This window comes from Micromys minutus, assembly GCF_963924665.1.
Source record: "Micromys minutus genome assembly, chromosome: 10".
NCBI lineage: Eukaryota > Metazoa > Chordata > Mammalia > Rodentia > Muridae > Micromys > Micromys minutus.
Genome location: NC_137979.1, coordinates 3,614,151 through 3,629,347, shown reverse-complemented (window position 1 = coordinate 3,629,347; position 15,197 = coordinate 3,614,151). Strand labels below are relative to the sequence as shown.

Below are 15,197 nucleotides of genomic sequence, written 5' to 3'. Positions count from 1 at the left end.
GGAGAATTAAGGTTGGAATCAATGAATCTGTGTTAGCCTCTGCCACAGCTCCAAAATAGGCGGATTGTCTGACAAACTGCTGCCACAGAAACCACCAAGCATTGCGAAGGTGCACAGAGAATGAGTCACTTCTCAGATCTCCAAACTCATCTGCATCAAATTTGGGGAAGGCCCAGGCCCTTGATATGTGGGTGGATATCTAGTGGTCAGTGTACTTGAGCCTAGCCCGGCTATAAGGCCGCAATCGCATGCTTCTCCTTCTGCAGCTCGGAGCAATGGACCTGATGCTCTAGAGAAAGAGAACCTTGTGTCTCCTGTCTTCGAGCACACAGACACTATGTTACACTTGTGCTGGCTGGTTTTGTATCAACTTGACACAAGCTGGAGTTATCACAGAGAAAGGAGCCTCAGTTGAGGAAATTCCTCCATGAGATCCAGCTGTAAGGCATTTTCTCAACTAGTGATCAAGGGGGGAGGGCCCAAGCACATTGTGGGTGGTGCCATCCCTGGGCTGGTAGACAGTTCTACAAGAAAGCAGGCTGAGCAAGCCAGGGGAAGCGAGCCAGTAAGTAACATCCCTCCATGGACTCTGCGTCAGCTCCTGCTTCCTGACCTGCTTGGGTTCCAGGCCTGACTTCCTTTGGTGATGAACATCGATATGGAAGTGTAAGCTGAATAAACCCTTTCCTCCCTAACTTGCTTCTTGGTCATGATGTTTGTGCAGGAATAGAAACCCTGACTGAGACAACACTTCTCTGAATTTTTCCAGTTTTAGTGTCTGTAATGCCAAAGGGAGCCCAAATACATAACTTCTCACTGCAGTCATTCAGCCACTACTGATAATGTATCACCATCAGGAAACATACTCTTCTTTATTTACTTTGTGTATATTATCTTCAGACTCACCAGAAGAGGGCATCAGATCCCATTACAGATGGTTGTGAGCCACCTTGTGGTTCCTTGAAATTGAACTCAGGACCTCTGGAAGTGCAGTCAGTGCTCTTAACCACTGAGCCATCTCTCCAGCCCAGGAAGCATGCTAAGTTGTCCAATCTTTCAATGATTGGAAAGGACTAAAATCCAGATTTTAGGTGAAAGTATTTGATTTCTAACAATCTACCACAACATTTTGTTTTGTTTTGTTTTATTGAGACAGAATCTTACTGCCCAGCCTTGGCTGGGTTGGAACTGGTTGTGTAAACTAGAGTGGTCTTGAACTCACAAAATAAACCTGCCTCTCCTCCCAAGTGCTGGGATTAAAAGTGTGTGCCACCACACCTGGCCTGAACAACACTGTAATAATTTTAAACACTAAGAGTTCTGTGGTTTGACATGGTCCAAGTTGTTAAATTCCAATTTGCAAATTGTTAAATTCTCCTGACAGTCACATCCCAATCTGGCCAAATTCCCTTCCATTCCTAGTAAGAAAATAGGCTTAAATAACCACATCTCTGTATCGTGACTCATGCTGGCCAGAGTTTGAAAGCAGAGACAATAATCACAAGGTAGGCTGTGTGCCGTGTCTCCTTATTGTGAAATCCCATTAAGTAATGAGGTTGGTTCAATTCCTATCACACTTAATTAAGAGCAGAATCCAGAGCTCATTTCCAGTCCACCACGGTGGATCTTGCCTGCCAGGCCGTCGTTCAGATTCATCTGATTTAAAAGAAAAAGCCCCACCACCACACACACACACCTCTGACTCATCTGCCCTAGTTTCTTTGGCAGTTCTTTTATAGCCTGTTCTGAAGAATGCTGAGGAAGACGAAAAAGTCCAAAATAGTAGACGAGTTGACATGGTGAGGCACACATTTAATCCCTGTACTCAGGAGGCAGAGGCAGGATGATCACCAGGAGTTCAAGGCCAGGTTGTGCTATATTACTGAGTTCTATGTCAGCCTGAGCCACACACTGAGATTCTGACTGGGAACGGAGTTTTCTGTCAGTAGCACGCCTGCCTAGCATGGTGTGTGGTGTCAGAAACACTTGGGAGATGGAGACAGGAGGATCACAAATTCAAGGGTCCTGTGGGTTGTGTGTGTGTGTTGGGGGTTGGGTGAAGCACACTAGTAGAGGTCTTGATTAGCATGTGTAAGACACAAACTTTAATTCCCAGAACTGCCATTTCCCCCCCAAAAAAGTGGTTAAGCACACCCTTGCCAAGTGGCCTATTGGGAGGTGAGAGGGACTGGGTTGAGACGTGATTTCTCTGTGTAGCTCTGGCTGTCCTCAGAGATCTGCCTGCCTATCTTTTTTCTAACAATCTACCACGACATTTTGTTTTGTTTTGTTTTATTGAGACAGAATCTTATTGCCTAGCCCTGGCTGGATTGGAACTGGTTATGTAAACTAGGGTGATCTTGAACTAGTGCTAAGATTAAAAGCGCGAACCAGCACCACAACTTAAGAGGGGAAGTTGTTTAAAAGGGGGAAGCTGGGTCGCAAAACGTCAAAATAAGGCGCATTCCCGGTCGTGGGAAGTAGAAAGTCTAAAGGTAACTTCCAAGTACTCCCGGCCTGGGATCCCCCGCGGTTAGGAACCGTATTTCCCCCGAGTGCTGGACAAGAAAAGCAAGCCCAGGCGAGCGGGAGCAGGGAGGGAAGCCGCCCGGGCGAGCAGCACAAGGCCGGCGGCCCGGGCCCGCGGCGGCTCACGTGACCGGCCAACATGGCCGCCCGCGGAGACTGCGGCCGGGCGGGGCAGGATTCGGAGCCGGAGGCCGAGCCCCGGCCGGAGCCCGAACCCCAAGCAGGCCTAGAGTCCGGGGAAGAGTTCGAGATCGTGGACCGGAGCCAGCTGCCGAGCCCCGGCGAGCTGCGGGGAGCGTCGCGAACTCGGGCGGCCGACAGCTGGTCGGCGCCCATCCTGACGCTGGCGCGCAGAGCCACCGGGAACCTGTCTGCGAGCTGCGGCAGCGCGCTGCGCGCGGCCGCGGGGCTGGGGGACGGCGGCGGCGGCGGGGAGCGCGCAGGTAGGCTGGGGTCCGGCGGCCCGGGGCTCTGCAGTTGGTGTGACCCAGCAGGAGAAGCGCGGGACAGGGCGACTGAGGCCGGTGTCGCCCTCCCACCTTGTGTTTGTCTCTGTGAACCTCAGAACCGTGGCGGCGTCGAGGTCACGGGTTGACTTTAAACAGGTTTAGCTTAGAGGCTTAGACGGAAGGTCATCTGTGTTCATATTTTGCATACTTGAGAAATAAAGTCCGGTGCGGGTCCCTAGTTAATAATCTCGGCGGCCAGCCCGATGTGCACCTGCAGCTGGGGTCGACAGCGTATTCCAAAGTTCGTGAGAGCAGCTAGTCAGAGTCTGGTGGTTTTGGTTCCTTTTATTCTCCGCCACTAACCCCCTGGGGAACAATGACAACCCGTCACCCCTCCTACTCGCATTTCTCAACCTATAAAAATGGGGATTTAAAACAAAATTTTAATCAATTATCTTGTACAATCCGGTTCAGCTCTTATGATCTAGATTAGAATTTCAGCATACCAGTAAGAAACAATAAAACAAATGATTGTTTATTTTTGAGGGCTGAGAGCTTGGTGATTCAGGTGCATACTTCCTGCACAGCGTGTTAATTACGTACTCTGAACTGTGCTAATTATAATGAGGTGGTGGTTCTGTTTCTAAACATCTAAAATTACAATATAAAAGCCAGCCAGCCAAGGTGCTGGGCCTTGTGGTGCGTGCCTTTAATACCAACCAGCACTTAGGAGTCAAAGGCATGTGGAGCTCTGAGGGTTTGAGACCGGCCTGGCGCACGTAGTGAGCCCCTGCCTCTAAATAAATAGTCAAATAAATAAATAAGCATGTATCTCATGGCTCAGCACTTACTGTGACTGGACTATGCGGACCTCAAGTGGCTGTGGTAAAGAGTGTTGACTAATTGCCTGGGGCATCACGTGCACACAATAGACTTTATTACCCAGAGTTTAAACAGAATCACAACAAAAACAACAAAAAGGCTTCTTTCCCTGGTAATGAATTAACCTTGTTTTTGGGGTTTGGTTTTGGTTTGTTTTCATTTTGGCTTATTTTGTTTTGTTTTGAGGGGTTTTTTGTTTGTTTGTTTGCTTTGAGACAGGGATTCTCTAAGTAGTCCTGGTTGTCTTAGAACTAACTCTGTAGAGCAGGCTGACCTCAAACTCAGAGATCCTCCTGCCTCTGCTCCTGAGTGCTAGAATTTAAAATGTGCACCGCCACTGCCTGGCCATCTTGGTTATTTTTATAACCTTTACTTTTGTGTGTGTGTATGGGTTCACATATGTTTGTACTTGAAGACCAGAGGTCAATGTTGATGGTCTTCCTCAACTGTGTTTAATCTACCTTATGTTTGAGACAAGGTCTCTCACTAAGCCTGGAGCTCACCACTTGGCTACACTGTCCAACAAGACCCAGGTATTCTCCTGTCTCTGCTTTCCCAGCACTGGGGATACTAACAAATGTTGTCATGCCCAGTTTTTAATGCCAGGAATCTAAACTTAGGTCTTCAAGTTTCATCTCTCTATCCATGATGATGGTGATAAGGATGGTGATGATGATGGTGATGGTGGTAATGGTAATGATGATGGTGATGATGATGGTGATGACGATAAAGATGACGATGAAGATGTCACTATGCATGCCGTTGTGTGCCTGTGAAAGTTGGAGGATGCCTTTCAGGAATCCATTCTCTTCCTGTGCCATGATATTTCCAGGGTTAGAACTCAAATCACCAGGCTTGTCAGCAAATGTCTTTACTGACTGAGCCATCTCACTAGCCCTGGATTTTAGTTTTTGACTCTTATACACATACACACTTGAAACATACACACATTATGTACCTATACAAAAATAGTTTCTTGTCAGTCCATATTTTATCCTTTTTCTGTTTAAAATTGTTTTGGTTTTAGTTTCTTACTTAAACCTGTTGGCTCAGAGCAAAGATACAGAGAATCAACAATAGTTCCCAAATCTCAGGCAGTTCTGGGTAGTGATGGGAAGAGGCAGGTTAGTGAATTCAGGGTAGACCTGGGTGGGCGGAATGTTTCTGAAGATCTGTACTGTACTAGAAAAGCTAAGATCCACAACTATTGAATTATTTTCTAACAGCTAATGGAGATTTTCCACACCTTCCCTCCCCTAGGGCAAGGAAAACTGAGGTGGTAGGTATGCCAGTTGCCCTGGTGATCAATACATGTTATAGCCATAGGCTAAAATATCACACTGTACCCCTTAAATTTGTACAATTACTGTTGAATCTACTAAATATAAATATATGTTGACAAATGGCCCAGGGGTAAAAGTGTTTGCCTCCATGTGAAGGCCCACATGGGAGAGGAGAACTGAGTCTCAGAAACTGAGCTCTGATCACCACATGTGTACCATGACATGTGCAAGCACCCCTCCCAACTCACTAAATAAAGTATGTATGTATATAGACATGTATTCTAACTAAGATACATTAGCTCAGGCCTCTGTCAGGATTGTGATTACTTCTTGTCCTATTGGAAAATCTTCAGGAAACAGTACACATAGAGCCATCACCTGTTTACAGTGCCTTCTTCTAGAACATACCACACACACACACACACACACACACACACACACACACACACACAGCGCTAACATTTGTTAATCTCACAGAAGGAGAATAAAGACCATTATCCAAATTCTTTGGTCAGATTATGCAAGCCCTATTTTCTGTCAGACAGGGATAGGTGGGCTTTTTGAAAATAGCATCAAACATCGGAGAAAGTGAGATCCAGAAAGCAGCGGGCTCAAGGGGCTCCGAGGGTTTTTTGGTTACATAGAAAAGTGACAGGACACCTCATAATTCTTTGTCAGAACATCCTATCTAATTAAGGTGGAAGTTAAGGTATGGAACACATCAAAGGGGTCAAGACATAGTCAAACCCAAATTTTACAGAAAGCAGGAATGAACTTACTTTGACCTTGTAACAAAATGGCTTTTAACCTTTTGGGTGGGTGGGTTGTTTGTTTTGAGTTTGGTTTGGTATTTGGTTTTGTTGAGAAAGTGTTTCTCTGTGTATCAGCCTTGGCTGTCCTGGAACTCACTTTGTAGAGTAGGTGGGCCTTAAACTCACAGAGCTCCATATGCCTCTGCCTCCTGAATGCTGGGGCTAAAGGTGTGCGCACTACCCCCGAGCAGTGCTGGTGGTTTATAATCTTGAGATGAAGTCCAGTTGGTCCATCACTTTTCAGTTAACGTTTTTAAATGTGGAAGGAGGACCTACTGCAGTAATGACAAAAAGGGTGAGTGATAAAATAGGGTGAGCACACAGGCCAGTAACTACAACTTATCCCTACCAGATTCTCATCTCTCCACGACTGTGTGGGGACCACTCTGCACCTCCAGCAGTGTGAAAGGCTTGTTCACATGGCTGTCCCGTGGCCCATGAAGAATGCAATGCAGCAGCTCTGAGGGTCACAGACCTCGGAGATTCGGTTCCGTTGCAGTCTTGTATTTTATCAATCACTGACAGAAGCACTTTACATTAATCATACTGCTCGTTGTGGGGAAAATGCGCCCATGCCTCTCGGAATCACAGATGATCAATAACTGTCTGATGAACAAGAATGTATCTGTTTTCCTTTCAGGGAAACAGCATAAAGTGTAGACAGCACTTTATTCTGTGTTAGGTCTTTGCTCACACCATCACCCTCATTTTACTCAGTCTCCACAGGAAGCCTGATAGTCATGGGGCTGGCTTCATAGGTACGCCCCTGCAGCCGCTGTGATCCAAAGGCAAGGCTTGCAGAAGCCCCATGCTTGGAATTGATGATAATTTTTTTCAATGAGGCATTGTGGCTCATACCTCTAATCCTAGCACTAGAGAGACTGAGGCAGAAAATTTACCGTAAGTTTGAGACTAGTTTGGCCTACAGAGTGAGGCTCCTGCCCCCCCCCCCAACACAATAATAATTTTTCCTTGGATTTCTGGCAGGCGGATAAGTGATTATTGTGTTATTTGTGTGCTTGGGTGAATTTACACTCTTGTTATATGTGTAGGTGCTTGCAGAGTCCAGAAGGGGCAGCAGATACCCTGGAGCTGGAATGAGCTGCCTGATATGGGTGCTTGGAACCAAACTCAGATCCTCTGGAAGAAGTAGTGCACGCTCTTAATTACTGAATCAACTCTCCAGCTCTGGATTTGTGTTTCATAAATGAAGCATGCTGAGACCAAGGAGCAGGGGCACCTGGAGCCAAGCTCAGATGAGATCCCTGTCTGTCTTCTTTAAAACGCTGAATCTTCTCCCTAACAGCACTCCTCAGCTCCACTGTAGCCGGAGTGGCCAGGAAGGGCAGGGACCAATACCCACTGAATTCCAGGGCAGGGTGGAACCACAGCCCACTAGTCAAGCCACTGAGGAGGCAACTGTCACTCATCAATCTATGAGAAAGGAAGGCTGACATTGGTATTTTGTTCCAGGCCCAAATTTTACATAGGTTTTATGAATTGTGTGGTAGTTACTATTATTTCCATCCATTTTATTACATTTTTGACTGATTTAATGAATGACAGTGAGAGGGGTGTGAGAAAGAGACAGATACATAGAGAGACAGAGAGATACAGAGACAGAGACAGACACACAGAGACAGAGAGAGATACAGAGAGAGAGACACAGAGAGACAGAGAGATAGAGAAAGCAGATATACACAGAGACAGATACACACAGAGAGGAGAGAGAGAGAGAGAGAGAGAGAGGAAAGAAAGAAAAAGAAGCTTCTGTGGAATGTTTCAGCATGTTTTGATCTGTGTTTTAAAATATCCCACATGAGCCCAGGTGCATAGTTGTCTTGTTTTACTTGGCGACATTTTCTTACACATGCATGTGTGCATGAGTGCCCATGTGTACTGTTGAATCTTTCCTTGCACATAGCTCACTAGCTTTCCCCTCCGTATGGTGCTTTCAGATACACTGGATATCCATAACAGCATATCTTGCTTTTTAGAGTGAAACTTCCTGAAAGATGAAGGCAGTCTTTACTTCAGTTTTTTAGATAGGCCTGGAGATTCGGCTACTCACAAGCTTGGGAAGAGGCTTGCTGAGCCAGGAGTTGAGACAAAACTGGTAGCACACTGGCAGGCTGTCTGCGGGGAGGTCCCTCCTTGTGTCTGTCTCATCTGGTCATGGTGGGAACTGTGACCGCCTGTTCTTATCCACAATTTTTGTTTGTTTGTTTGTTTGTTTGTTTGCTTGCTTGCTTGCTTGCTTGGGTTTTGAGACAGTCTTTCGTGGTCCAATCTGGCCTCAAAGTTGCTATATAGACAAGACTGGTTTCAGTCTCTGACGCCAAGTGCTGGGATTCAGGAACATGCCACCACACCCATCTTCCGTGTGTCAGAACACCTCTATACATATCTGGTGCAGTTCTTTTTAAGTGACACAACCTAGCTTTTCCCTTCACTTTAGTGATTAAGTGAGCTGTCAAAACAAACACAGAAAATGTCTGAAAATCAACATAGCCTAGGATTGTTCGTGCTGGCAGTTCAGCGTCGTAAACACTACCCCATATTAGTGCACCGTTCAACCTGGGTATGGAGCATGCAGCTGGGGATAATAGTGGAGCATGCAGCTGGGGATAATAGTGGAGCATGCAGCTGTGGCTATAGCTCAGTGGCAGAGTGCTTGCCTTATATGCACCAGACTTTGGGTTAAGTACCCAACACAAAGTAAGTGGGCATGGAAGCATGTGTCTGTAATCTCAGCACTTACAAGATGAAGCAAAAGGATCAGAAATTCAAGGTCATGTTGTCTTTTATCTGTTTTCAATTTTTGTGCATCCCTGTACTTGTATGTGCTGGCCACACTGCTTGTATGACAGAGGATAACTTGCAGGAGTTGGTTTTCTCCTTCCAACATTTGGGCCCTAGGGATAGAACTCAGGTCTTTGAGCTTGGCAACAGACATTTAACAAGCTGAGCCACTTTAGCATGCTGGGCCAGGTACTGACTTTAAACCTAAAATTGTGGGCTGGAGAGATGGCTCCGTGGCTAAGGATACTGGCTGTTCTTTCGGAGGACTCAAGCTTGATTCTCGGCATCACATGGAGGCTTACGACCATCTGTAACTCTAATCCAAGCATATGAGACACACTGTTTTGGCCTCCGTGGGCACCAGGCACACATATGATAACATGCATACACGCAGGCAAAATCCCCATACACACATAGTATAAAAATAAGCTTTTTAAATGCTTTAAAAAAAAAGAAAAAGAAAGGAAGAAATGTCTCTACTTCTGAGAAATATCAAAACTATTTCACCAAGACTTACCAAATGGTAACCATACCTGTTAGTCGTCCATTTACACACACACCTTGTGTGACGCAGAAAACTTGAAATGATTTAAATGTTTCTCATTTCATTACTCTTTTGTCAGTGCAGCCTTTTTTCCATGACGTCACTGCGCTGAGAGGAGCTGTAGGCTCAGGGATCACTTGCCTTTATAAAGCAAAGCAAGAATGCACAGGAACCCACAGCCTCACAAGGAGGGCGCCGACAGACCTCAGGGGCCTGGTGTGCTGTTGCATGTCTTTAGTTCCAGCACTCAGGAGGCAGAGGCAGTCTGATCACTGAGTTCAAGGCTAGCCTGGTCTACAGAGAGAGCTCCAAGACAGCCCAAAGCTACACAGAGAAACCCTGTCTCGAAAAATCAAAATAAATAAATACTTTTCATAAACTTTCTATGACTATGATATATTCATGGTTTTTTCTTGAAGAAGTTCTCCTTTCTATTATTTTTCCCTTAAGTTTTACAACTTTTTCTAATCTATTTCTTTAAAATGTAAACATTTAATTAATAGGTTTTCCCAATAGATAAAAATAACTTTTACCACTCCTATCAAACTCAGCACTTAACCCACTTTCTCCTCCCCACAGCCAAGAGGAAATGTTGAACAGCAGGACCCAGCACCTCTCCCGGATTGAGAGAATTTAGAAATGTTAGCCCCATGCAGTCTTAATAACCTTCATTGTAAACTCAGAATTGTAAATCCATCTTCTTTTAGATTTAACTATTGTGTGTGTGTGTGTGTGTGTGTTTGTGTTTAGGTATTAAATACCTAGAAATTCCTCTCTCCAAAGTCTGGCATTTAAAACAAAAAGCCAGTCATTCCCTCAAGATTTAAGAAGGTCGGTCACACTTCCTAAAAGGAGTCATTCTCCTTATCTCTGGCAAAAAGGACAAATGGCTTCTCCACTGACCTTTGTCTGTGGTGCCTATCAGCATGATAAGGTCTCTTCTAGCCCCTAAGCTCCCTCATTTTCCATTCAGAAGTGTCTGCTACCTAGTAATTCTGACTGGCATACCCCGCGCCCAAACCTAAACCTCCGCAGTGCCCACCCCCACCTTCTGTTCCCACCCCAGCTTCTCTTTCCTATATAACTCAGCCATTTTGGCTAAGAACTATTGGCTTTCCGCTTAGCTCCCCTCTTGGTCCTCTGCGTCTCTCCGCATCCGTTTGCACACACTCTTCTTCCCCAGGGCAGCGCTCTCCCGCTGCCCATACCGTCTGGACTCTTCCAGATGCCTCTGGCTTTTCAGTCTCATACCTGCAATAAAAAACCTTCTCAACCATACCCAGGAGCCATGACCGTTCACATCCAGAATGTACATTATCAACGAGAAGGGAAAAACCAAAAAAACTAAAAAACCTAGGAGGCACTAGATGATGAAAAGTTGTGTGACCTCAGTGATCTAGACAGCTGCAAACAAACTGGAATCTCAGGTGCCAAAGGACAAGATAGAAGGCTGTCCCAGGCCAAGGGGCCAGGGAGCTCCTCCTCCGCTGGGCAGCTAGTGCACCTGTGGGAACTTTTAGTTTGAAGCCTTAGGGTGGGTGGGTGGGGCTTAAGGTATTTTGGGGGATGGTCCTTGGGAGGGGGTAAAACGTGTATGGGGGAGGAAGGTGTGTGCAGGTTTCTGCACAACCCAGAAAACCTCATAGGATGCTCAGGAGCTGGACATACGGGTGGTTGTGAGCCTGGGTGGCACATGTTTACAACCAATAATCTCTCCAGTGGCGGAGTCTATGTGTTTTAAACTCTGGGATGCCATTTCCTAGGTTTGAGCAAACATTTGGTAAGCACTTGTCCTAGATGTCCCATACTAATGGTAGACAGACTCACTCTCCAACTTTACAAGATAATAGAGTAGAAATGGAAAACGTAAAAGATTTACTTATTTATTTATTATGAGTACACTGTGACTGTCTTCAGACACATCATAAGAAGGGCATCAGATCCCATTACAGATGGCTCTGAGCCACCTTGTGGTTGTTGGGACTTGAACTCGGAACCCCTAGAAGGGCAATCAGTGCTCTTAACCACTTAGCCATCTCTCCAGCCCTCTAACAAACTTTTTAAGGGTTTGCAAAACAAAGCCACAAGTCGTGGATGAAAGCTCAAAGTCTGGAAAGGGAGGAGGGACGCTTTTCTGCAGGCACGGATAATGGGACAGAAAGACATCTGAAACCCTGTAAGCCCCAGAAAGCTACAGATAGCACAAAATAGCCACTTTCCTCCATAGGAGGGCTCAGAGCTTCGTCCAATAGAAATGGTCAGGGGCGGGGTGGGGGCTGGTCAAGGCTCTCTAGACTTTGCGCCTTATCATTGGTCAAGGAAGAGACCAATCGGGGCGAATCTTGTTAGAACCAGCCCCCTAGCAACGCAAGGAGCGGCTTTGAAGGCTGCTGAGCTTCTGGCAGTCTCTGTGGCTATATTAGGGCCCCTCTCCCCCGCACTCAGGAGCTGTGGCCTGCAGAAATGGACTGCGACTTAACTGTGAACCCCGGATATCCTCCCGCCAGTGCGTCCTCACCCTGAGCAAGCCCCCGACCCTCTGCCACACCACTCTGACCCCTGTCACCTCCAAACCCCACTCAGCCCACTAACGAAGCTTTCCTTTCATGTGCCCACAGCTTCCAAAGGCCAGATGATGGAGGAGCGCGCCAACCTAATGCATATGATGAAACTCAGCATTAAGGTCTTGCTCCAGTCTGCCCTTAGCCTGGGACGCAGTCTGGATGCAGACCATGCCCCCTTGCAGCAGTTCTTCGTAGTGATGGAACATTGCCTCAAACATGGGCTAAAAGGTGAGCCTGGGATGTGTGGGAGCATAGTCTTTGACCTGGCTAGTGGTTGTTGTGGTTGTAGAGAGGAGAGTAGCCCACAGAACAGACAAGTTCCCTGTGTTCTAGAACGGCGCTGTCCAGTAGAAATGATACGGCATGCCACAGAGGCCACTCTTAGTTCTCTGATAGCACTTTTTAATAGGAAGGCTTAAAATCCACCATGTTTTACATTGCCAGCCCATGTCATTTCAGTCCTTGCTGAACCTGCCACACTGCGGGTGCACCATTAGTAACTCACAGTTAAAGGCCAAGACGGTGAATGCAGAAACACAGAATTATGAAATGCCACCAATTCAGGGAAGCAAAAAAAAAAAAAAAAAAAAAGATGGTGGTAGAGAATGGAGACCAGAAAACTTTTTTTGAGGGGTTGACATGTGATCTGAGACTTAAGGAAGAGAGAACACTTCGGAGATTTGTCCGACAGCATTCCTAGCACAAGGGAAGGGAGAAAACACAAAACACACACAAAGGTGCCAACGGGCTGAGTGGGACCAGTGTGGCTTGAGGCAGACACTTGGTGACCAGGGAGTGTGGGATGGGAGACGGGAACCAGGAGGTGGACAGGGCCTTAGAGGCCATGACAGGGAGCTGTATTTTCTTCTTAGTAAATGTGGAGTTTACAGGAGCAATGTGACTCGGTTTGCATCTTAAACAAACAAACCCGTCCAGCCCAATGGAGAGCAGATGTTAAGGGTAAGGAGATGAAGCCGTTAGGAAAGCAATGAAGTTAGTTTGGCAGTTGAGGTTGGAAGTGGCCGTGTCAATCAGGAGTCCAGCATTGATGCTGACACCAGGACGAGGTGACAGGGTTTCGCAGATTTCAGTCCATGAGCTGAAGGAAAGTGGTGCTGAGCTATTCTGTGGGCTCTGCAACCATAGGGTCATAGGGCGGTGGATGGAGCTTTGTAGCTGTATTTGACTTTTGAAAGGAAGACGGTGGGCCTCAGGAGAACCTGCAAGCCATTCTCATGACTCTCACTGATGTTTCCCCTCTTAGTCAAGAAGAGTTTCATTGGCCAAAATAAGTCTTTCTTTGGTCCTTTGGAGCTGGTGGAAAAACTTTGTCCTGAGTCATCAGACATCGCTACCAGTGTCAGGAATCTTCCAGAACTAAAGTGAGTAAGAAGTCATCCTGAGTGTTTACTTTCCCCTCTCTGATGTTAGCCTCTTCGGAACACCCTGTAACAGGAACCATGGTTGACGTGGACTGTCGCCTGTGCTGCTCATTAGTCACATGACCTTGAGCGAGACTTGAGCCTTTCTGGGCCTCATACTTACATTCTTTATGAAGACAGTGGTTTCCCTTGCCACATGGTTCACATCATTTACACTGACTGCAGACAGGGCTCAGCAGTGAGGAGTGCTTACTGCACCTGCAGAGGACTGGAGCTTTGATTCTAGCACCCACAGCAGGTGGAACACGGGAATCGGGGAAACTTCAATGTGTCCCCACCGCAGTGACATGGTATTTCACCACAAACATGAATTACATACATGAGCCTGTGCTTCAGAAATGTTATGAGACACTTCTGTGATACAAAACTCAAAAAGTACCTAGGTTGTAGAGTAACTATTTTCTATGCCCAGACAGTACCTCTAAAACTCCTAAATGAAGTGTGACTTGTGTGTGCGTGCACGTGTGTGTGCGTGTGTGTGCGTGTGCGAGTGTGCATGCATGCATCCCTCCCACAGGTAATTATTTCATTCTGTGTTACTGCCATGGTGGTCTGATTCTCTGTTTGAATTCTAGGACAGCTGTGGGAAGAGGCAGAGCGTGGCTTTATCTTGCTCTCATGCAAAAGAAACTGGCAGATTATCTGAAAGTGCTCATAGACAACAAGCATCTGCTAAGGTATCATAGACAACAAGCATCCCCTAAGGTATCATAGACAACAAGCATCCCCTAAGGTATCATAGACAACAAGCATCCCCTAAGGTATCATAGACAACAAGTGTCCCCTAAGGTATCATAGACAACAAGCATCCCCTAAGGTATCATAGACAACAAGCATCTGCTAAGGCATCATAGACAACAAGCATCACCTAAGGTATCATAGACAACAAGCATGTACTAAGGTATCATAGACAACAAGAGTCCCTAAGGTATCATAGACAACAAGCGTCCCCTAAGGTATCATAGACAACAAGTGTCCCCTAAGGCATCATAGACAACAAGCGTCCCCTAAGGCATCATAGACAACAAGAGTCCCTAAGGTATCATAGACAACAAGCGTCCCCTAAGGCATCATAGACAACAAGTGTCCCCTAAGGCATCATAGACAACAAGTGTCCCCTAAGGCATCATAGACAACAAGCGTCCCCTAAGGTATCATAGACAACAAGCGTCCCCTAAGGTATCATAGACAACAAGTGTCCCCTAAGGTATCATAGACAACAAGCATCACCTAAGGTATCATAGACAACAAGCATGTACTAAGGTATCATAGACAACAAGCGTCCCCTAAGGTATCATAGACAACAAGTGTCCCCTAAGGCATCATAGACAACAAGAGTCCCTAAGGTATCATAGACAACAAGAGTCCCTAAGGTATCATAGACAACAAGTGTCCCCTAAGGCATCATAGACAACAAGCGTCCCCTAAGGCATCATAGACAACAAGAGTCCCTAAGGTATCATAGACAACAAGAGTCCCTAAGGTATCATAGACAACAAGTGTCCCCTAAGGCATCATAGACAACAAGCGTCCCCTAAGGTATCAAAGACAACAAGCGTCCCCTAAGGTATTGCATCATTGTATTTGTCTATTTGTAGTTGCAGCATAGTCTGTAAGTCATAGTCAAATAAAGAAAATAGAATGTTCATAGCTGAAATCAAAATCTTACTAGTCTTGTGCTCTGAGATTTGGTTTGAAGTTTTCTTTATTGAACCCTAGTATCCCAGAAGCATTATGACTGAAACTCACAGGACTTCATTTTGAAATTCTGATGATAATTCTCCCAAAATATTAGTACTTATAATTTGCTAACTGGCAGCCCATTCAAAAAGCTTCAATAAAATGGTATTTCTTAGACTGGATGATAACAGGAGTAAAATAACTTTTGAA

At 45.9% G+C, this 15,197-nt stretch overlaps 1 protein-coding gene across 2 annotated transcripts in view; it reads left to right on the top strand.

The window, feature by feature from the left end:
- The first annotated feature begins 2,667 nt into the window (after positions 1 to 2,667).
- RUFY1 (RUN and FYVE domain containing 1) overlaps positions 2,668 to 15,197 on the top strand; it is a 48,753-nt gene continuing 36,223 nt past the window's right edge. For both annotated transcript variants that reach the window (XM_080923174.1, XM_080923173.1), the window contains exons 1-4: positions 2,668 to 2,972; positions 11,920 to 12,093; positions 13,130 to 13,247; positions 13,883 to 13,984. In XM_080923174.1, coding sequence (XP_080779300.1) covers positions 2,669 to 2,972; positions 11,920 to 12,093; positions 13,130 to 13,247; positions 13,883 to 13,984 — 698 coding nt within the window. In that variant the 5' untranslated portion in view covers position 2,668. The remainder of the gene's footprint in view (positions 2,973 to 11,919; positions 12,094 to 13,129; positions 13,248 to 13,882; positions 13,985 to 15,197) is intronic.